The sequence below is a fragment of the Phragmites australis genome, chromosome 18, assembly GCF_958298935.1.
Source record: "Phragmites australis chromosome 18, lpPhrAust1.1, whole genome shotgun sequence".
NCBI classification, from domain to species: Eukaryota; Viridiplantae; Streptophyta; class Magnoliopsida; order Poales; family Poaceae; genus Phragmites; species Phragmites australis.
The window spans coordinates 7,787,918-7,812,183 of record NC_084938.1 but is presented as its reverse complement, the minus strand read 5'-3'; the positions used below and the strand labels follow the sequence as shown (position 1 = coordinate 7,812,183).

The following is a 24,266-nucleotide window of genomic DNA, read 5'->3' as shown; positions in this document are numbered from 1 at the left end:
TCCAGGATCAGCGCCATCCACGCGTCCATCTGCGGCGGCACCTCCCAGGTCGCCTTCTGGGGTTCCGCCGCCATCTCTGGCAGAGTCAGACGGTCGTGGGGGCTGATGTCGACGTAGAACCAGTCGTGCCGCCAGTCCTCCCACTTGCTTCACAGCACCTGGGGAATGTATTGCTCCCCCAGGCCGTCCCGCAGCCGAAAGTTGCAGCAGCCGACGACATCCGCGGTGGAGAGGCCCCTCTTCTTCCCGGCCCACCGCAGCACGAAGAAGTGCCAGAAGAGCGTCACCGACGGCGGCACCCCCACGAATATCTCGCAAAGGTGGGCGAAGACCGCCAGGATGACGACGGAGTTGGGGCTGAGATGCGCCAACTGGATCCCGAACATCTCCAGGATCTGAAGAAAGAACGCCGAGAATGGTGGCACCAGCCCGGCCACCACGAAGGAAGTAAAAAGAACGATGCGCCCCGGCCGGTTCGCCACCGGCGGGAAGCTCGCCGGTGACACCACCGAGACCCCTCGCTGGCCCTCGGGGACCATCAACTTCCGAACCCTGTCCGTCGCCTCCTCGTTCACCAGGCGGGACTCTGGCAGCACGCCGTCGGGAGTCCTATCGCGGCGGCTTCCTCCTGCTCTCGACATCTCATCAGGGTAGGGGATGATCTAGACGGTGGGGGAAGAAAGGTGCTCTGATCGCCTAAGGAAAGTCTAGGGCTCAGGATTGCAAAGAAGGCAAGAGCTTGATCACAAGATGGTGCAAAGAGGGGGGCGGTTCGCTCCCCTCCTCCTTTTATACCCCAGGGGAATTAAAACGTCGCCTACCGTGGCGCGCTCGGCGGGACGGTTTCCTCGATCAGCGCAACTGCCAGGCGAATCTCCCACAGGTCGTGCGGTGTCAGCGGTTGCCAGGCATATTTTCCTCGATTTGCGCGGGTGCCACGCGCGCCGCTTGCCTCGTTATCACGCGCCGCCCGTCCCGTTGACACACGTCTTGGGAGTCGTTTGGACGCGCGTCCGTTCGGCTCCCCGTTGGGCCGTACCAGAGGCCCGGATCGGAGGGACCACCGTCTAAAAGCTCGCCACGTGGCGTCAGTACCGGCTTCGGCCTCGTTGACGACGAAGGGCCCATCCACAGTCTCTGGGCCATTGCCTGCCAATGGGCCCGGGGGCTGCTGTCGGTGTATCAAGAACCGGGAGTTCCCGAATCCCGAAGCCAGGCCAGCAATCCGCCACATGGCGCCATCCCGCGGAGTCTCTCCCGCAAGGTGAAAAAGATCGAGTCCCGGGAGAGGGCGCTCGGGGCCACAGTCGGTGGCCCCCGAGTACCCTGGTTCCCCGATGATCCACGAAATCTAAGTACCGGGAAGAAAGTGCTCGGGAAGGTGTACGGTGACCTCCGAGCACCCAAGTCCCCCAACGACCAAGAAAGCTAAGTACCGGGAGAAACGTGCCCGGGGCCGCTAGCGGTGGCCCCCTGGGCACCCAAGTATCCCGAGGACCCACCGAAGGAAGTTCCGGGAGAGAGTGCTCGGGGCTGCGTGCAGCAGCCCCCGAGCACCCGGTTCCTCGAGGATCCGTACAAGTGTGCCCGGGAGAGAGTGCTCGGGGAGGTGAACAGTACCCCCGAGTACTCGGTTCCCCGAGGACAAGACAGGGCATTCTCGGGAGAGAGTACCCGGGGAGGTGAACAGTGACCCTCGAACACTCGGTTCCCCGACGACCCAGAGAGCCCCCTGGCAGGGGCCCCCGAGGGGCCCACCGATGAGGTGTCAGCCAGTCAAAGGTCCAAGGCCGCATTTAAAGAGCGTGCGTGGCCTGTCACCTCCAACTGCTCCCGCCGTGCTCAGCGTCAGTTCCTGCCACGTTTTGGCAGAGGGGCGTGGGGTTATTAATTGCACAGGTCCCATCCCGTGCCATCCGGTCCGTCTTGGGATAATGTCGTAAGGGCCTAGGCGTTCCGTCTGCCGCGCTGCTGTGGCAGGGGAACAAGACAGAGCGGGCACGTCGGGCCGCTCTGCGGCTGCCCGGTGGGCCCTCTCCACGGCGCCCGTTGCCAGTGCATTTATGGTGACGGATGACCGGGCGTGGGACGCATTTTTCACCCCCGGTCACTTCGCCCAGAGGAAATGATGACGCCCTTTCCATTTATGGTGTCTCGGAACTCGTGCTCCCCCTCCTATTCGGGGCACGCTGCTGCCGGCGGGTATTTAAAGCAGCCGGCGGCACAGAAGGAAATGAGGGAGAATGGCTCAGTAGTGTGGGAAAACATAGCACAAGAGAAACAACGGCTGAGAAGTGAACAACATGAGACAGGCCGAAGAGCAAAGAGCCCCAAACTCTAAGATAGACCAACATTCTTGTAACCAGCAACATCCTTGAGGGACTTCCTCAGGGCATTTATAGTGTCCATACAGGAGTAGGGTGTTACGCCCCCGTGCGGCCCGAACCTGTCTAAACACCAGCGTATTTACTCCTTTCCGCATTAAATCACCCCGCACCGCCGGCCATCGCATTCATACCAATTTATTTCTCAGGCGAACATATTCAGGATCATCCCCGACCGAATCTCTAAAAAGGGATCCTCAGAATCTCTGCGATAGGAGTTCACCCTCCAACAGTTGGTAGTCTAGATATCGTATTGATGCTCAACCATAAGGATCACTCCAACGGGATTTGTCTCCCCTGTAAGGTTTTTCATTGTATTCGGTTTCGTGTTTGTGACTTTCTCTTTTTCGTCCATGTGCATCGTGGTATGGAGAAGGTTGGGCATTGCGTTTGATAACGTTGTGATATAATAAAGCTCCTATTTCCCTTAAAAAAAAGTTACGTATAGCAACAATTTAGAAAATTTAGCCTTTTATTTTCTCAATTTTCAGTTTTTTGCTCATGTGAACTGTAGGAGTAGTTTTAAGACTCATACGCTATACGGGTGTGTATGTGGCGGAGCTACATAGGATCTGTTCTGCAGCTTCTGCTCATCGCTTGCTTCCAAAACAGTAGTAATTTAAAACTTGCACAATGCTTCCAAAGACACCAAAAGGAAAAAAAAATCTACTCACGGACGGTTTGTCCAACAACCAAACAAACAAGCTAATCTGTCTGACCAGGTGCAGTGGATACTAAAAAAAAGCTAGTGCGCGTGGCCCACGTCACCGTCCCGGCCTAGCTCGCCGACGTGGCACTAGGCCGGCGCAGCTATCCACGACGGCCCAGCTGGCTTTCACCCTCGTAGTCTATAAAAAAGCTGGCTTTCACCAAGGAACGTTCCAGAGTGACACGTGTCCCGCGGGAACGAAAGGAAGCGAAGGCGTGCGGGGCTTTCCGCGTGCGGAAGAAGTCAACTACCTCGTTGACTTTGAGGTGACCCCTTCGGGTTCGCCCACACTAACACACGATGGAAAGATGTGTAGGCCATGGGCGCAATAACGGATGGATGGATCGCACCAAGACTCTCTCCTTTTTTAACGTTTTTCTCTCGCCGTTCAATCAATCATGGGGTAAAATGCGAAGTTGGTTAAGGTCCACGTGGAGTAACCGGTCATCTGGGTTTCAGTATTAGACTTGGGACGGGTGCTTCTTTTTTTTTAAATTTAAATCATGAGAGAAATAATGCAGTATATATGAATAGGTTAATTAAAATCCGTGCCTACGATATGTAAATTTATGTTTTTAATCTTATTTAGATATGTGCTGAGATACCTTCACGTGATGATATGAATATAAATGAGATGTGTGTATCGTAACTATATGTGTGTTTAACTTATATTTAAAAATCATAAGGTAAAATCCACTAGCCGCTCGGCACCAATGCACTCTCGTGGCGGCGCAATTTTTTTTAATAAAGACTAAACAAGTTTATCTTAGGCAAGGAGATGTGCTTGCTCGCTAGTGATTCTTGGTTGCTTAATTAAGTTAGTTCATCTGACGTTCACTAATATCATTCTAAATTACTCCCAACTCTATCTTCCTGCTGATTCCATGTTTTTTTGCTTTAGTTGAAGAACTCCTCAAGATATAGCCATTTGATAACATATCTTGGTTTCCTCTACAAACTATTATAAAGAGCATCCATCTTGTGATCATGACGGCAAATCCTTTACCATGACGGCGAATCCTTTACCACTTGAGAGATAGAATCCGCGTGGAAAGTTACAGTTGTTGTGGTAGTGGAGAGTGTTCTACGGGCATAACCGAAATATATTTTATGGCTTGATTTTGCGCATGTAGCTGCGCGTGCCAAAACAATGAGCCTATCTAACGGATTATCAAATCATACATATCGTACTTTTTTACGAGTTTTTTATATTAAGATTTCTCATATAATTTTTTTAATAAGACAATATCAATATAAATATATATGTCATAATATCATTTTCTTTTAAAATTTTCTTCTAGATTTTTAAAGAGTTTTTATAATATATTACAATTATGTTTTTCCTAATACTTTTTCCACATATTTTTTTTAAAAAGTCTTCAATTGAATTTATACCGATGGCGAAATTGATTAAGAAGAAGTGTTACAAACTAAATGATCAATAATTGTCAATGGCGGTTATGCGTGTCTGTTACACACACCCATTCACATTGTTTAAATATACATCAAGAAATAGAACCATTTTCTCTCAATCTCAATTCTCTAATTATCCATTAAATTCGGTCTTCAATAACTTTTTTCTTAGCAAGCAAGACGTTACTTAGCAGTTTTTCTAGCTTATACGGCAGGACTGAACAGAGAAGTGAACGGCAAAACCGAGTTTCGCCCACTACCAACAGCAATCAGACTCGCACTGTTTTTAATATGCGCGTTGAATTAATACACCCGCGAAACGGCGTGGGTCCCTCCACAATAACAACCCGGACGACCGCGCACGCCACGTCATCGTCAGGATCACTTCCCACGATGGCCAGGCGGGTCCCACGTCGGCACAGACCAAGTGGACAGCTCCCCGCTACCGTCTGACTAATCCAAGCGCTGCCTCTAAACCGTAGGAAAATCACTATGTGCACTACAACTTCTACATAGAAAGCCACGTTGTGAAATGGGAGGTTTTCCTGGTTTCGCGCTTGCGGGGAAGACTTGAGGCCCTATTTGCTTTCCCCTATAGAATACTTTTGCACTTCACATTTGAAATATCATAGAAGCATAAAGGTGCGATATTAATATATGCTATTAAGTATCTTTATTATTGTCTAATCTAATAGTACATATTTCCACGGGCATGTTTTTAAAACTCTAGGGACAAAGATAATATGATTTATGTATAAGATATCATGACAATACAATACGTAATATATTCATAACATATATAAGGACTATATAATATAATGTATGATCCCCTTCAACATTGAAGATTTGGATATTCATGGTATGTGATATCTCATATTAGCAACAAATATTCCTTTGTCCTTACAAGGGACGATTTGACGTGGCAAAATCTATTAAATATAACATTTATTAAAGTTGTCTCTTTTGATATATTTGTCACTAACTTGAAAATCATGACTATTAAATGCACTGAATGCAAATCTAGTGGTACCACTTTTGTAGCACTAGATTTACAGGGCATGCACGATACATAAGGAGAACGATTTTGCAAGCATTCATGTGTCATATGTTGTATTCTTAGGCACATTCCTAATGTCTAACTTATGATAAAACCAAACCATATGTGAAAATAACCGATCCTACGATCATGTATAAACACCAAAGAAAATCATTTACTCAAATTCATCATGTGCTCCCAATACATTACCTACAAAACATAAAAATGTATGCATTTTATAGGTTCCCTAATAGTAATTTTTAAAAGTTGTTTTGTTGCAAACCACTAAAGTTACTCTACATAATCAAGTTTGAATGGTTTCGAAAGGGAACGATTGCAGTCGATCTCATCTCTGCCCAACCACCCATGACGGTTGTCGAACAGCCACCCATTGGGGAGGGTCACCAACAGCCCCCCTATCTCTTGTATATATGTTACACTTGTATCAATGAATCAATCAATGACTAATTTCCTATCTATTCGATCTACAGTTTCTACTGTGTGCAATTGTGTTCTATGATATGTTATCAGACACTATGCTCTACTCCGCTACTCGGCCGAACTCGCACACATGTAAGAATGGATGGCTATCTAATCAATCGGACATACTGATAAACGATATAGGACCGAGAGAGTAGTTGCACCAGTGCGCGCGCATCTCCAACAACAAGAACACCAACGGATGAACTCACCGATTGGAGACGACAGATCGCGCGTTGTCAACCTCAATGGTGACCGACCGTGATACATTAGCAGTGACACGGTGACCCATCCGAACAATGGCTCCTCCAGGAAAATCTATCGCCTCTGGCAGCTGGTGAAGTACCAACCGCGCGGCGATGAACATTGGGGGCGCATAGCCACAGGTCAACAGCACAAGCGAAGGTCGGCCACATGGGCTTCCCCCTCTGGTGGACGCCCTCCTTTCCGGCTGGCCAACCGTCCTCCTTTCCAAGACGGCACAAGGCAATGCCGTACTCGTTTTCCGGCGACGCAGATCCAGCGTCCTTCGGGCATCATGCGACCAGCCCTTCTGGTCGGCGCCACATCAGCCCAAGATGATGCAATGATGATGGCGCACACCCCTCCTGGCACATGGCAATTTTGTCCTCGCGCAATGCCTGGCTCCCCCGCTATGCAGCTTCGGTAACACCCAGGCGGTGGCAGCCGACCACACCCGGCGGTGCCACGCCCTCATGGTGGCAGTTGTGGTCAGTCGATCGGTGCCCACCCTCCCATGGTGTCACTCTGCCCTCTAGCAGCACTCATCCGCCCTCCGATGGCGTGGCACAACGGGGCCCGATGGTCACCCGACGGGCAGGTGTGAACCGGCGATGCACTTCCCCCAGGAGACTAGCCAGCCCACAAAAGCAACGTGAACCGGCCGTGGCCATCTGAATGGCAACCGGCGATGCCCAGCTCCTTCGGCAGCCAGAGGCGGCGCCCGGTCAACCCAAGGTGGCGACATGGCTCTAGCGTGGCCAGTCGAATGACAACATGCTAGGGCACGAAAAGCTAAGGCGGTGGCAGAGCCTAGAGGTGATGCATATTTATTTCTCACCAAATCCAACGGATATGACAAGCAAATGCTTGAGAAAATTTCTTTCCTACCATCTGGATTGTATCATACATACATCAATCTCATACCACATGCTGCTTTCAAGATACTATTCAGAACCTTGATAAATTCAAGATTTGGCATGATCACCTTGGTCATCTGAATTTAGGGATGATAAGAAAAATTATCAACAATTATATTGGTCACAATATCAATGTTTCAAAATTCCTAAAATTCTCAGATTTGTGAGCATCGTATGTGCCATAGAAAAATTAATTTTAAGACCCTCTTACCTTAAAACTAAATATGAGCCACTCAATTTTCTTTAACCATTCATGGAGATATATGTCATATGTGGTCTTATTCAACCATTATTTTGACCATTAAGATACTTTATGATGCTCATAGATACATATATAAATTTATTACTCAAATTATTAAATTATGAACAAATTATTTTGAACACATGATAAAATCCATTACAATGGACAATGCCACTGAATTTACTTCACAGACCTTCAATGATCATTGTATGTCCTTATGCATTAATTTAGAGCATTAAGTACCTTATGTGTGCACTCCAAATGGTCTAGCTAAAATCTCTCATCAAAGAGAGTTGTTCACGACCGTTACTCTAGAATTACAATTTACCATCCTCATGTTAGAGGTTATGCGATCTTACACGCCGCATATTTAATTTAAATAAGACCAACTACATATCATATGGCTTCCCTGTTGCAGTTAGTACATAGAAATCAAATAAGTATGTCTCGTTTACGAAAAATTGGTTACATTATATGCTTACCTATATCACTACCGTAACATACATCAATAGACACTAATATAAAATTGGAGATCCATATAATGTATAATTATCCGTCAATCATAAAATACCTCAAGCCCCTATCAGGGGACTTATTCATAGCTCTATACGTTGATAAGGGCAATTTTCAGGCATTAGAGTGGGATCACAAGTACCACAAAGAATACCAAGAAATAGATTTGAATATCACATACATTTAGTCCTTACATAAAGGTAATTAGTCCTCAGATCCATGTACTAAAAAAATATGAACAAGAACTTCATTAATTCATATATTTGCAATACATTGTAAATAATCTGTCAGATGCATTTACTGACAACAAAAGTGTCACTAAATCATATCATCGCACTCAATGCACCATAAGGAGTGGAGGTACATAAGAAAACCACTCAACTCCCAAATGAAAATAAGAGAAGGAGAAGTATGGTCACAAGGGACAATACTTGTTAAAATCATCCGTAGAAAGAAAAAAAAGTTAACTTCCAAAACAATAAATACAGATCAAACTGAACTTAATAGACATATTATGGATACTCAATATCCAAGGCCTATGGATGCTCTACATCCAAGACCCAACACATATGTGTGCACTACTTTAGGTATTGAACTTGATAGACATATTATGGATACTCAATATCCAAGGCCTACGGATGCTCTACATCCAAGACCCAACACATATGTGTGCACTACTTTAGGTATTGGGATATCAGAACACCCTAACTCTATTATTGTGAGAAATCAAGAGGAGTTGGAAGAGGTAAATAAAATATTCATAAATTATATTGATTCGGAAGAATCACATAGTAGAAAGACTACAATTATCGACCTTTATTTCTCCTCAAAATAGCTAAAAACCTTGAGGTAGATCCAGAACCAAAGACCATGATAGAGTGTCTAAAGCACTCAGACTGGATCAAATGGAAGGATGCAATTGAGGTAGAATTATGCTTGCTTAAGAAAAGAGGGGTATTTATATCAGTAATACATACTCCCAAAAATACCTTTCCAATGGGATCAAAATGGGTTTTCGTTCAGAAACGGAATGAAAATAATGAGATGGTAGGATACAAAGTGAGGCTTGTAGCAAAGTTGTTCACGTAGAGACCCAACATTGATTTTGATGTAAGATAACCTCTACTTATGAGTGGAGTAATGTTTTGATATTTAATATTATTGGTAGAATCTGGTCATTTGATTCAGAAATCTATACAAAAGTCCCTAAAAAATTTAAATTCCAAACTCTAAAGAAAATTGCAATATGTATTGTGTAAAGTCACTCTATAACTTAAAACAGTCGAACAAAATATGGTATAACCAACTGAATGAGTTCTTGTTGTAGAAGGGTTACTCGAATAATGATGATTGCTTATATGTGTTTACAAAGAAATCCTTAACTGGATTTTGTATCATCTCGATGATCTCAATGTCATCGAAAATACACAAAAATCTTGCAATTATCTTAAGGCAGAATTTGAGTTGTAATATTTGGGTAAAATCAAATTTTACTTGGGTCTACAACTTAAGCATATTCCTTCAAAAATACTTGTATACTAGTCTACATATATCCAGAAGATATTGAAAAAAAATTCAATATGAATATATCATAAAAACATCTATGGTCATTCAATCCACTGAAATGGATAAATATCCATTCATATCTCAGTACCTTTGGAGCACTAATGTATCTTACAAATTGCATCAAGCGTGATATTGCATTTGCAGATAACTTACTAACTAAACATAGCGCAACTCCAAAAAAATAGAAGTAAATAATATCCTCAGATATTTCAAAGGTAAAATAATCTTAGTTTATTCTATCAGAAAACCCAAGACACGACTATAGTTGGATATGCAAATACTGGCTATTTATCTAATCCCTATAATACCATATTATAGATAGACTTTTTATTCTTATATATGGTGGAACAACCTTCTAAGTGAAATTATCATAACAGACTCTCATGACTAACTCCACTAATTATTATGAAATAATCACAATAATATGAAGCATCATGTGAATGTGCATGACTTCACAGAATGTTTAACCACATAAAAAAATCATGTGGTATTGGATCATCAGAATCATCTATCGTTATCTATGAAGATAATGCTACCTGTATTGCTCAAATGCTTATACATTATATAAAGTGCAATCTCACATAGCATATTTCTTAGAACTATTTTATCCTCATAAATTACAAAAAATGGAGAGATAGATACTTTGCAAACGATATCATGTGATAATCTTACAGAGTTATTCACAAGGTCTTTACCAATATATTTATTCCATTCACAAAATTGGTATGAGATGACTATAAGATTTGCAAAGCTCAAAGGAGTAAATCCCTAATAACATGTTAATGATTATCATTCTCTCACACACACACACACACACACACACACACACACACACACACACACACACACACACACACACACACACACACACACACACACACACACATATATATATATATATATTACAAGCATATATATACCATATCATTTTCTCCTAATATTTTCCATAGGGTTTTAAGGAGTTTTCGATGGCATATTATAATTATGTTTTTCTTATATTCTTCCCATAGGGTTTTTAAAAGAGTTCTTCATTAATCAATATACGAATGATGATTCGATCCAGAGAAAGTGTTACGGTTGATCTCATCTTTATCCAAGCGCCCATGGCGGTTATCAAATAGCCACCCATTGGGGAGGGGTTGCCTCCCACAACATGCACCCCAATCTCTTGTATATATGTAACACTTGTATCAATGAATCGATCAATGAACTCATTTCCTATTTATTCAATCTACACTTTCTACCATGTGCAATTGTGTTCTACAATAGGAACAAGGGTACCTACCATAGTACACCTACCAATTCATTCTAAATTACACACTCTTCTCCCTCAGCACAAAGTTCTTTACTTCTCTTGGCCACTTCCTACCGTGTGCATTTGTGTTCTACAATAGGAACAAGAGTACCTACCATAGTACACCTAGGGCTAGCAATGGGTCAGGTCGGGTCTGAGTCAAGTAAAACTATGTCCGACTCGAAACCCGCTAGCTATAACCCAACCTGAACCCAAATGCCCAAATGGGTTAAAATGAGAACTTGAACCCTAACCCATCGGGTGCCCGTCGTGTTTTGGACACCCATCGAATCTCACCTCACACACACGTGAGAGAAAAGAACAACGCCAAAAGCGATCGCTATGGCTCAGGGAAGGGACAGCGCGACACACCAACATCACCAGCACCACCCACAACGTCGAGTGGTTGTTCAACGCAAACGGTTGGTCCAGGGGCCAGAGCTTCCGCGACGGGGTGGGGGCATGGTAGGGCAGTGTGGTCGGGCAGTGGCAGGCCAGTGTGGTCGGGCGAGGCGGGTCAGCACCGGGGCGGCACCGGGGCAGGGGTAGGCCGGGGCGGGGCAGCACCAGGGAGGGGGCGGAGTGGCGACAGTGGGCTAGCGTGGTCAAGCAGCGCTGGGGAGGGGGCAACCCAGGATGGGGAGGTGCCAGGGAGAGGGCAGGGCAGTTGGAAACGACAGAGCAGTGGTGATGGGCTGGTGTGGTTGAGCGACACTAGGGAGGGGGAGGGGCAGCGGCAGAGCGGCCTCGGTGGACCAGTGTAGTAGGGCGACACCGACGAGGGGGTAGACGGGGGTGGGAAGGGGCAGGCTAGGGCAGGGAGGCGCCAGGGAGGGGGTGAGGCAACGGCAGAGTGGCGGCAATGGGGGGCCGACGCTGGGAGTCCAAACTGGTGGAGAGTGAGAGAGAGATAGATGGAGAGAGAAGAGAGAGAGAGGAGTGTTGGCCTGTTGGGCTGCCACGCATCGGCCGGTGAGAGGGAGGAGTGATGGATAGAGAGGATAGATGGGCAGTTAGGCTGGTAAGTAGATCGAATGGGCCAGTGAAAAGTAAAAATTAAATAACCTATATAAGATTTCACGAGTACTCGATCCGACTCGTAGGCGAAATTCAAAACCTAAGCCCGATCTAACTTGATTCGAGTACCCAACCCGCCTAAACTATGAGTGAAAATTTAGATCTAAATTTAAACCCATTAAATTTAAAACTCGTAAGTACCCAAACCCATAAATTCAATTGCCAGTCCTAAATACACGTACCTATTCGTTCTAAATTATGCCCTCTTCTCCCTCAGCACAAAGTTCTTTACTTCTCTTGGCCATTAGAGCTCCACGTGTCCTCATAGGCGCTTCACCAACTCCACCTTCCCTAAGCTCCCGCCTCCTCCATGCCTTCCTCTCCCTGACTCCCTCCCTATTTATGCAGCTCAGCAGCTCACTGCCATTTCCCACTACTCCCACACACACAAAGCACAGTTCAGGGAAACAAGAGGAGTAATCCCAAAAGCCTATGCAGCGCAAGGAGATGGGTAGCGAAGGCTGCACGAGCCCCGCGGCGAGGGGAGCCTGCGCGGTCTGCGGCGGTGCGGCGGCGGTGTACTGCACCGCAGACGCGGCGGCGCTCTGCGGCCCCTGCGACGCCGCCGTGCACGCAGCCAACCCACTGGCGTCGCGTCACGAGAGAGTGCCGCTCGCCGCGGCCGGGGCCGCCGTGGCGGCGGCATCCGGCGTGTACGATGATCTCTTCGCGGCCGACGACGTGGACGCGTCGTCGTCGTGTCCGGTGCTGCCTGCGCAGGTGCAGGAGCAGGGGAGCCCCCACGGCAGCTCGTCGGCCAGCTTCACCACCAGCGACAGCGGCGTGGAGGGCAGGAGCCTGTTCGACCTGCTCTCCGACGTCGACCTCGCAGCCTGCGTCAGGGGCAGCACCGGCCACCTGCCGGACGGCGTGGCGCCTGTGCATCACGGCGCCGCACCGTTGTGGGCGCAGCCCGGCCTGTCCGCATGGACGACGACGTGGTCGCCAGCGGAGGCAGCCGTCGTCGTCCCGGCCACCGCCGCCTTGGTGGCTGCGGCGGCGGAGCGGGAGGAGAGGGTGAGGCGGTACCGCGAGAAGCGCAAGAACCGCAGGTTCCAGAAGACCATCCGCTACGCGTCCCGCAAGGCCTACGCCGAGGCGCGGCCGAGGATCAAGGGCCGCTTCGTCAAGCGCGCTGCCGGGGCCGCGGCAGCCTCATCGGACGACGATGCCACGGCCGCTGCGAGCGGGGCCACGGACGCTGCCAAGTTCTGGCTCTCCTTCTCCGACGACGCCCGCGGCGACGGCGTAGGGTTCTACGTGGACTCTGCGGCCTACGGAGTCGTGCCAAGCTTCTAGAAAGTTCCAGACACCTCGCCCAGCTTGAAACAAGTTAAGAAAAGGGCGCGCGCCATGTCTGCTATTGGCGCCATTGTTCTTGTTCGTGTCATGTCATTGTTGTGGTCAATATTCCTGGTGAAAATCCGCCATCGCTATTTTTAAATGATGATGCGGAATTTCAATGGGTATCGGTGAACTAGGGAATCAATGTATTCTAAGATAGCTTATGTAGATGTTCACCCTTAGTTTTCGTGGTTTAATTTCTATTCTGAGATAATAGTTTCCTGGTTATTTCTTTCTTATGCCTTCTCTGTGGACAAGAATTGTGGTGAAAATCCGCCATCGAATTTTTTTTTTATGATCATGCGGATTTTCGTTGGGTCCATCAGTGAAATCTATTGTAAGATAGCTGTGGTTTTTCGCCCGTAGTAGTGTATTTATCATCTATACTAAGATAATCTGTTCTGTTCCGCGGTGATTTCGTTATCATGTCATTATAGCGGGCAAAAATCAACATAGCTATCTTTTGTAATGAAGATGCGGATTTTCGATGGGTCAATCGATGAGCTAGGGACTAATGTATTGTGTAGTTGTTTCACTAGAAAATTTTCGTGATTTGATTTTCAATATAATTAGTTCTGTAGTGATTTCTTTCTTTTGTCATCATTGCAACCAACAATTGTGGTGACGATCCTCCAAACCTCCATCCCTATTTTTTAAGCGACGATGCATATTTTCTATGGGTCAATCGGTGAACTAAGGGATTAATTCATTGATTTGTAGTTGTTCACCAGTAGTTTTTGTGGTTTGATTTTCTGTTGTAAAATAATTAGCTCTGTATGATATCATACGTACCTCACTGTTGCAGTTGTTAATTCGTGGTGAAAATCTGCCATCGCTATTTTCTAGATGATAATATGGATGTTCGATGGTAACAATTCCTTTTACTCAGTGAATTAGGTGTTTAATGTATTTTTAATATAGCTCATGTGGCTGACCAAATAAGCTTATGTAGTTGGTCACATGTAGTTTTCGATGCTCTGTCTTCGGTGCTAAGATAATAAATCCTATGTGATTTCTTATGAACAAATAGCTTACATGATTCATGGCTCCAATTTTTGTGATGAACTTTGGAGCGTGACATGATCATTGGTTCTTTGTTTAGTTTCTTAAGGTAACGATGCGAGTCATGGTAAGAGTACGTACATTTTGGGTTTGTGTGATGTTTTCCATATGATAAGTTTTCTATTGTTCTGGTGATGTTTGGATGGCGATGCATTGCATATTGCATTCTTTCAGTTTACTACGTCTTAGGTCCACCTGTCAGTGGCTGTTTGTACCTGTAACCATGAGTGTTCATCCACCTGCATTTCTCCAGATTGCAAAATGTGTTACATCACTTCAAGGTTGAGTTGGGCACTGGGCAGATTTAGGCCCAATCAGACTCCAGAGGATAAAAAAAGAGATTGGGCATTGGACTTCATGAAGCTAAATACTCCTACTGCTGTGTGTTGTCCTCTCAATCTCAAAACTTTCTTGCATTTGCAGTTTTGCAGTAATGGCAATGCAAAGATATGCTTTTGCTGCTTTTAAACAGGTCATCCTATATCTTCCATCCACTATTTTAGGTTTAGTTTACCGTAGGCTTGCGTTCAAAATTAAGTCCATGCTATTTAGAGTAATTAATTTGTTATAACCCCATCAGAAAAAGGCTTGTTAATCATAAAAACTGGTTAGTTCAGTAATGGCTTCCAGTTACAAATTCGTTTTTGATAATGGAATAATATTCCAGCCTCTGCATCAGGTAACGCGCATAGCCATGCTTCCAGTTACGTATTTCATTGTCGTGCATATTAGGAAAATGCAATCTCTTATGCTATATATGAACCGGCACTGGATACATACTCAAAATCTCCTTCCTAAATTACAAGATTAAATCCCAAGCATCTAAGACCCCAAAAACCAGAGAACAAACATAGAAGATAGCACGAACACCATGAGAAGAAAGGGATGCTAATAACAAATGAAAGAGAAACGAGAAGAAAAGGCTATCATGGAGAACAGGATTCAGAAAACAATGTGCAATCCTCCATATCGTCGACTTCGTCCTCCGGAATGTTCCATTTCTCGGGCTCCTTCAGACAATCATCAGTAGACAGGAAATGCAGAACCTGAAAGATGACATGTCGAGCAAGTGACATTTGGCCATCAGCAACATTTCGCAACATGCGAATCAGATCAGTTCAGCTAGTAAATTGATGAATGGTACCTCGGCCATCGAGGGCCGCCACATCACCGGTCGCATAATGCAGCGGGACGCGACGGCAACCATCCTCTTCAGTTGATCCTTGTCATAATCATCGCCGAGGTTTGGGTCGGCAAGTTCAGTCACTTGCCCAGCCTCCAGAAGTGGCTTTGCCTGGAAAGCAAGAAAATGGTCGAACATGTGAATTGTCGTTTGGTGACTATAGTCCCTATCCCCATCATTTGAGTCAATTCACTACTCATAGCGCTCACCCACTGAAGAAGGCTCAGCTTAGAGCAGTCAATAGGTCTCCTTCCAGTTATTATCTCCAGCAGTAGAACCCCAAAAGCAAATATGTCGGTCTTCTCATCGACAATGCCATGCATGAAATATTCTGGTGCCAAGTACCTGTTCAAGATTCATGCAAATGTTTGAAAACATTGTTGATGCAATATGTTAGTATGACTACTTTGGATATTAGCATATAGTTCTCTTACCCAAATGTTCCTTCTATGGGTATGACAGAGTGATGAGTCCACTGCTTGGGGAGCCACTTTGCTAGTCCAAAGTCTGAAATCTGTTCCAGCGACGACATTCTTGTTGCTACTCGAGAAATTGTTTTGTTCTTTGGATCATATAAGGAGGCCATTTTCAGTAAGAAATTTGGTTTACCTGAGGTTCAAAGTCATCACCAAGAAGTACATTGGAGGCCTTGATGTCGCGATGGATGATCCGATGCCTGCAGAACATATGCAGATACTGCAAGCCCCTTGCAACGCCTACCGCAATCTTGTACCTCAAAGGCCATTCAAGGATTTTCCCACTCTTCCCTGTAAAATTTGCTCTCTGTTGTCACATAGTTACCGACAAAATTTCCCCTTAGCTCTGAATAATATCACTGACTGAAATTCAGTACCGTGCAGCGCCGATGCTAGAGTTCCGTTTGCGCAGAATTCGAATATCAGGTACAGCCCATTCTCAACGCAGCATCCAAGTAGACAAGATGTGTTTGGGTGGCATACATGCCCCTGAATCCCGAGTTCTGCTAGGAACTCTTTTTCCTTTTGCTCACTGGGCTTGCCTTTCGCCAGCCTCTTCACAGCTACACATTGGCCATCAGATAGGACGCCCTTGTATACTTCTGCATACCCTCCTCTTCCTGCCATGTTATCTACAGGAAACCATATAAAAGATTTACGGTCTTACATTATATCAAATTCAGCTAACTTTTTTTTTACATTACGCAGAAAAGAAATTCTGAAAACTTAGTGAAGTACTTTGAAAAGAGTTACCTGGATGGAAGTCATTGGTAGCCACTGAAATCTCCTGATAGCTGAAACACCTCCATGCAGGCTTCTGATCTTCAGCATACGTCGAACAAACATCGCTGCCCCTCGCACTATCATCGTTGATTGTCCTTAGGAACGGAATCCAGAGCTTCATGTCCGACAACCTCCTCCATATGCCATTGTGGCCACGCCGGCTCACCTCGTTGCTACAGTGAAAAAATTATCGCTGAAAAAAAATCGATAAACCCGATAATCCTGTTTGTCGGTGATTACCGGTAAATTTACTTATCGGCCAAAAATATCGGTAATTTTTGAATTTGGCATATTTTGATTTCCGAATCCAACACGCGAGCAAGAAAACGTCGGCCCGCAGGCCGCTGGACCACCCCCTTCAATCCTAATTTATTTATATGTTATTATTTAGTCAAATAATTTGGATGCAATCTATGTGATTTTCTAGATAAATTAAGCTTTTTTTTTCAAATTTTGTCCGAAATATTTTGTCCATCGCCGATATAATTCCGATAAATCCGATAATCCTGTTTACCGCTAACCTCCGATAAAAAAATTTTATCGATAAATTTTTCCTTGCGTTGCTAGATGTGCTGTAGCATTCTTCAGTGACCTGGTGCTCCCCTTCCTCTGGCTCGTCGAGAACCGCTCTCGGTGAGCTCTTGTCCTCGACACCTTCGTTTGTAGATTGAACCAACTTCCGCGTGGAGTTTGATCTGAGTAGCTTCTGAAGTGGTGGGAATCTTCTGCTCCATGTTGAGCTTGAGGAGATATTTCTGTCTGCTGCTTCCAGTTTCAGAATTAGTACCAACAAGCATGTTTATCGCGCAGTTGAAAAAGAAAAAAAAACTAACCAAATGATCTTACCATCGAATGATTGAGACTTCAACCGAGTACTACTTTGCGGTAGGCCTTCCCTTCCAAAAGCAATAACTGAACAACTTTTTGGAGCATGCATGAAGCAGTAGTTTGCAATCTCTAAATGGCTCCTGTTATGGTTGTAACTGTAACTTCAGTCTTCTAGGCTTCTAGTTAACCATATTTGTTTCACTTAGTGACTTTGAATAAAGGATAGCTTGAATTAAATTGCAATCTACTTTTCAAAAAGAAATTACTTTGTGATCCATATCGACTACATATTACATAACAATTATAGTTAACCTGAGATCACACACTTTACGAGAATTTCAGTTCAGTATTTTAACATGGGAATTGAAGCAGCCTGCTGAGATTACCTATCGTATGCATTTCTTGATCTCCCAACGATAAGGATGTTTCCATCAGTCAATGCAGCTTCTTGGGTCAGGGCTCTCCCAATGTTTGAACTGCAAATCACCTTAGCCTCCAAATTGATCTAAGAAAAGAAAACAAAATAAAAGGGTTACAAATTTATCTCATAATGTAGTTGTTTAACATGATTGTCACCATTAACGACAGTACATCATCCCAAAACTACTACTTGTGGAAACAGGTACAAGAAAGAACATGGAAAGCAAAAAAGACAGACTCAGAGCATGGCACCTTTTAGCCCAACTTCAACTAACAGCTGCAAAGATACATGCCAAACCTGACAGAAAGGAACACCAAACTAACCATAAAAGGCACAAACTTTGCTTTCAAGCTTCCACTGCACTGGTCCACAGATGGAATTTGAAAAAAGGAATCTCACCGAAATAAATAGAAAATGAAGAAAATATGTAAGAAGAAGGCAATCAGGAAAAAGAATGGAGAACTAAACTCTGACATCACCTGTGCATCTACATAGGAACCAGGAAATCACCAAAGTCTAATCAAAACAAGAAGAAGATCGCATTGCGTGTTGTTTTCATTGCAATTTCACCTGCTTGGCCTCACACGCCTCCACGAATTCCCCTAGCATGTAGATGACGAACGCGTTTGCCTTCTGCAGTCTCTTCTTCCTCCCCTTCCCTCCTGCAAGGCACAGTCCACAGCCATGAACACCTGACACAAGAAGAGCAGCTACAGCTACGGACATCACACACACTGACACACATACCGAGGACATGCACAGCGACGACGGAGTCGTTGGCCCTGGCGACGGCGCCGATCGCCCAGGACAGCAGCTCCGAGCATCCCCGGGAGTTGTCCGGCACGCCCACCAGTATCCTGGATCCCAGGCACAGGTGTTGGCTTCCATCGCCGCACTCCTCGATGGTGTCCATGTTCTAAACACTCTCCTCGTTCACTCACCTAGCTCTAGCTGACCGACAGACAGCTAGTGGCACACTGGCACCCTTTGTTGCGGCGGCGATAACAACTACGACGACGGCGACGGTCAGGACAGCGACAGGGATTTGTAGGTGATGGATGGAACCTTTGCATGCATGGTGATAGGTACGGGAGGGGAGTGCAGTGAAAAGGTGGTTAGTTAGATGGAGGCACTGATGGCCATTCCATTAGCTCGCTCTCCTCTATGGCCTGTGGGCGACCACCATGGGAGTGAGAGTGAGCTGCCATGCATGGCAGGACTACAAAAATGGGATTGCTTAGGACAGAAGATGCGTGCAGGTACAAAGACCGGTAGAGGGATCGGATAAGCAGAGCACTGTGCTTCAACTGCCAACCGAGGACATGACTGCCTGACTGTTGCCTGATTCTGATTGGATCTTTGCAGTATTCACTTGAGGTGTACTTGAAGCTGGTACCCGATTTGATCTTACTTAGGTGTAATCACGCGTCATAATCGGAAAATCCAGTAGATAATTGGTGCCTTGGTTGAAACAAGAAAAAGTTACTCAAAAAGAAACGGAGAAGAAATCAGTAGAAAGGAGTACTCTGTGTTACTTTCAGTTTCACGAGACCTTTTTATTTGAAGTAGCTGGTGCAGACAGGAGCGGATTCAGCATCATAGGAGTGAGGGCACTGTAGATATTTTACTGTAGCTCCAACGTTACTGTAGCTGACAGGCTGTTCCATTTTTTGTGTGTGCAGAACATAAGATTCTAGTGAGTTAGTGATGAAATATTTTTGTACTTGAACATATCCATTGGCGTCAGGCTTTGACCGTTTCTAGGATGTATTATTCTACAAAGCTTGTTAATCATAGATGTTTGAGAAAATACAACAACTTTTCATATATAACAGAATTCCCATTCGGGGCTTATAAATCTACCACCTACTATGTAGTCTAAATACATGTATGTGTTTAAGTACATCATCTATAGCTAACTACTAGATTAGTTACTTGTGGGGGTTGATACCGAAAAAATTAAGATGCAGTTGGTGTGTGTATTATTTATGCGGATTAAACATGGATGCCAGTTCCGTTACGAGTAGTTTTTTACTAGTTCCAAACTTTAATGAATATGTAAGTCAGAAGGTTCCATAATGCAATTTAAACTTTAAAGTTTTTGTGGCCATAGTTTTAAACTCGTCCAAATTATAAAAAATAGAGTTCATATTCAAAAGTTATATGTTTGAAATCGTGATAAATTTTCCCTAAGATGGTATATAAACTTGAATTTTCAAAATCTATTATTCAAAGTGTTAACTTAGACTAGAATTGTGGGAGAGAGCACACACGTCCAATAGACTTGATGTCAATATATAGAGCCGGTTCTCATGTGCCAATATGTCAGAATAATATGTTACCATACCAAGATAATATGTTACCGTATATACTTAACACCCTCCTCAAACTTAAGGCGGTATAGGAGACTCAGAAACACTGAGTTTGAGTAGATTAAACCGATGACGCACTTGTGAGTTTATGCTTTGATGAAGAAGTTTACAACTTGCAACTCTGATGGCACATATTGAAGAGTAATGATTTTTTGATGACAATGAGACCAAGTAAAAGAAACATCAACACCAATATACTTTGTGAGTTCATACTTCACAAGATCATTTGGAATTTGTATAGCACTAGTATTATTGTATAGAAGAGGTGTGAGTGTTTCACAAGAGACACCAAAATCAGCCAACAACCAGCGAAGCCATACAATCTCTGAAGTGGTAGTGGAAAGAGCTCAAAGTTCTGTCTCTATACTGGATCATGTTACAACAATCTGTTTCTTAGACTTCCATGTAAGAGGAGAAGTACCAAAAAGATTATAACAATCAGTGACAGAACGTCGATCCATCGGATCACTCGCCCAAGTGAAGTCCGAATAAACATAAAGCTAAAGCGGACTAGAACGGGCATAGAACAAGCACTGTGATGATGTCCCCCTCAAGTTACGTAATACTCAAAGCAAATGACCAAAATGCACAGAAGTAGAAGCACTCACAAACTGACTCAAAATATGAACTGCATGTGCAATATCAGATCTGGTAACAATGAGATAAACAAGACTACCCACAATAGGACAATATCGAGAGGGGTCCTCAAGGGGTGTACCACTGGTAGGACGAAATTGCAAATGAAGCTCCATAGGTGTTGCAACTGTCCGATTATCAGTAATGCCAAGAGCTAGCCATGAGATCTGAATGTATTTAGATTGAGAAAGATAGAAACCTTTTTTCAAAAGTCATAACTTCAATCCCCAAGAAGTAACTAATAGGGCCTAAATCAAACATCTAAAACTGATCATTGAGTTTCTTCTTCACATGAGCAACATGCTCAACATCATCTCCTATAATCAGCATATCATCTACATGAAGGAGAAGCTAAGTATGCCCTTTTGGAGATAGAAGAATCATCCGACCGTCTATTTCTCACTGATTGGGAAATTGGATTGGAATCCGAGGAGATCAACGAAAATCTATAGGGACAAAAAAAAAAGGGAAGCCAAAACTATCTCCTGTATACCATCCTTGTTAATATCATATAGAAGAGGATGAATGGCTGCTATGATGAACTCAGTTGTGTAGTAGAACAATGTTTAGATAGATGGATCGAAGGTTGCGGAAGCTCAATGAAGACGGCATACATATCCTGCAGGAACATCAACACCTGGGGGTGGCTGCATATAAACTTCCTCATGCAAATCACCATCAAGAAAAGCATTCTTAACATCCATCTGAGAAATAATCCAGGAACGAGTAGCAACTACTGCAATCAAGGTGCAGACTGTGGTCATGTGAGCAACATGAGAAAATATCTCATCATAATCTTGACCCTTGGTCTACTGAAAACCTCTGGCAACAAGACGAGCTTTATATCTCTCAATAGAACCACCTGACTTTGTCTTAATTTTAAACACCCACTTACATATGATAAGAACTGCATGAGATGGTAAGGGAACAAAATCCTAAGTACCTATACGATCAAGTGCAACATCTCCTCGGATATAGCAGACTGCTACTCAGAAATACCAGCTGCGTCCTAATAAGTAGATGGCTCCTCAGCTACAACTGCACTCATATGAGGAAAACCCAGCCTGTCAGGAGCCTTAATAGTAGCACAATCACGTAGATTATAATGAGGACCAGTAGGAAACTCATCAACAACATCAAAATCAATAAAGATAGGAGCATTAGGACTAGCCAAAGAGGTGGGATTGGACAGATGATCATAAGGAAATGTGGTCTGACAAGTATACATGGATGATAGGCGAAACATATGGTTGAGGAGCTAAATTCGGAGCAGGGATGGGTGGAGTAGTGGAAACCGAATCAGATGTGGGTGGAGATGGAACAGGGGCATGATCACTAGATGAAGGAGGAGGAAGACATAGGATGGAAGTAGACTATGTGGGAGAGGATGTGGGCTGAGTGGAGGGATTATAGGGACGGTCCTCAACAAAAGTCACATCACGAGAAATACGCATGCAACAAGAGGAAGGATCATAGCATTGATAGCCCTTATGCTCAGGACTATATCCAAGAAAAACACACTCCACCAACTGGGCAGTCAACTTAGTCTGCTTATGAGGTGCAAGCAGGATATAGCAAGTATAGCCAAAAATCCAAAGATGATCATAGTTAGGAGGAGTACCAAAAAGAGCCCCATCCGGGCATTTTCCAGCCAGCTTGGAAGATGACTGCCAATTGATAAGATATACGACTGTAGAAATAGCTTCTCCTCATAAATAAGAAGGAACACAAGATGCAATGAGGAGTATGCGTGCAGTCTCTATAAGATTGTAATGTTTGCATTCAGCAATGCCATTTTGAGCATGAGCCCCGGGGAATGAGATCTGAGCAAGAGTGCCCTCAAAGGAGAGAAACTGAAGAAAAATAGAGGAGTGATATTCTCCTCCAGAGTCAGAGAGAAAGACTTTAATGACAGTAGAGAACTAAGTATGGACCATACAAGCAAAAGATTGATATATAGAACACAACTGGAGCGACGTTTCATGAAAATCCAAGTATATCGAGAATGATCATCAATAAAAATGACATAATAACTATGACCACCTTTTGATGCAAAAGGTGAAGGACCCCATACATCAGAATGGGAAATACTATTGGAATATGAGAGTTGGAGCTATTTACCAAGCTTGCAACCCTTACAATGAAAAGCGGACTCAATGGACGTATGACCTAAACGACCCTGCCGAATCAAACCAGACATATGCGACCCACATAAGTGACCAAGATGATGATGCCACTGGGTAAAAGATGAAGTGGATGACGATGCAGCTGATGACACATGAGCGGTGGAGTTGGTGGAAGGAGGAAGATGCAAGATGTCCAGAACATAGAGGCCAGGAGACCCGGTACGGCGCAATCACAATCCCACTTTGAAGATCCTGAATAAAACAAAATGAGGCGTCAAATCCAACAAAACAGTTTTGGTCAGTGACTTGACCTATGAAGAGGAGATTCATGGATAACTGAGGTACAAAAGAAACATCAGGTACAGGGAAACAAGAAGTGGAAAGTGCACCCTAATGAGCGATATGACAAGATATACCATCAGCCGTCTGAATAGAACCTCTAGTAGTGATTGGTTTGCAAGCAACCAGCTGAGACTTATCAGATGTGACATGGAAGGAAGCTCCAAAATCCAGAACCCAAGTGTCTGTGTATAGAATAAGGGGGTCCCCTTTCAGGGAGTGTCAGCTAGCGGTAGATATTTTTTCAAAGACTACGACCCTATCGTGTGACCAAGTGAGGCTCTCGCGACCAGCCCCCTGGTTGTGGAGGTAAGCCTCGCGACCAGCCTCACTAGTCAGTTTGTGGAAGAGGAAGGGTTTCTTCAATTTGTAGGTCACAAGAATTGGTCAAAACAGGATGGAATCTCCAGAGTTTGGTGCTAGCACCTTGATCTACACTCCAATTCTACACGAAAACAAGAAGTGGAAAGTGCACCTTGATGAGCGATATGACAAGATATACCATCAGCCTACCCAATTGAATACTACTCGTACTATGTTTTGAGGAAAAATCTTGCTAGATGTGACATTGTGACATTGTGGTAGATATTTCATCTCAACCTATCAAGTCGTATTAAATGCTATCTACTTAAGTGTTTTCCTTCCCCAGGCACCCCCTCCAACGAATGAAGTCTTGGCCAGTGCAGAGAGGCAGTGTCCCATCCCGTAGCATTAAATACTACATGATGGTGTTACAGACAGGCGTGGCGTCGCATGGCAGATGGGACGATGTTGCAGGCGGGCATGCGGCGTGGGGTGATAGGACAGGGCAGGCCGATCGACC

At 44.5% G+C, this 24,266-nt stretch overlaps 2 protein-coding genes across 2 annotated transcripts; one reads left to right on the top strand and one right to left on the bottom strand.

Annotated features, from left to right (window-relative positions):
* The first annotated feature begins 12,232 nt into the window (after positions 1–12,232).
* On the top strand, positions 12,233–13,456 carry LOC133899550 (zinc finger protein CONSTANS-LIKE 3-like). The gene has a single exon (XM_062340547.1). It carries the CDS (start codon positions 12,306–12,308, stop codon positions 13,170–13,172), a length of 867 nt encoding a protein of 288 aa, XP_062196531.1. The 5' UTR covers positions 12,233–12,305; the 3' UTR covers positions 13,173–13,456.
* Positions 13,457–15,030: 1,574 nt separating this feature from the next.
* Positions 15,031–18,976, bottom strand: LOC133898424 (probable receptor-like serine/threonine-protein kinase At5g57670). The gene is made up of 12 exons (XM_062339115.1): positions 18,718–18,976; positions 18,541–18,632; positions 17,936–18,054; positions 17,568–17,689; positions 17,288–17,483; positions 16,692–16,897; positions 16,316–16,570; positions 16,072–16,229; positions 15,897–15,976; positions 15,672–15,807; positions 15,424–15,573; positions 15,031–15,325 (listed from the first exon to the last, which is right to left on the bottom strand). The coding sequence occupies exons 1-12, from the start codon at positions 18,881–18,883 to the stop codon at positions 15,206–15,208; spliced, it is 1,800 nt and encodes a 599-aa protein (XP_062195099.1). The 5' UTR covers positions 18,884–18,976; the 3' UTR covers positions 15,031–15,205.
* Positions 18,977–24,266: the final 5,290 nt, after the last annotated feature.

Coding starts and splice junctions, on each gene's coding strand:
- LOC133898424 (XM_062339115.1), bottom strand. CDS start 18,883: ATGGACACCATCGAGGAGTGCGGCGATGGAAGCCAACACCTGTGCCTG. Junction 15,977..16,071: donor GTGATGACTTTGAACCTCAG/GTAAACCAAATT, acceptor TCGCTGGAACAG/ATTTCAGACTTTGGACTAGC. Junction 15,574..15,671: donor AGCTGAGCCTTCTTCAGTGG/GTGAGCGCTATG, acceptor CTTGCTTTCCAG/GCAAAGCCACTTCTGGAGGC.
- LOC133899550 (XM_062340547.1), top strand. CDS start 12,306: ATGCAGCGCAAGGAGATGGGTAGCGAAGGCTGCACGAGCCCCGCGGCG.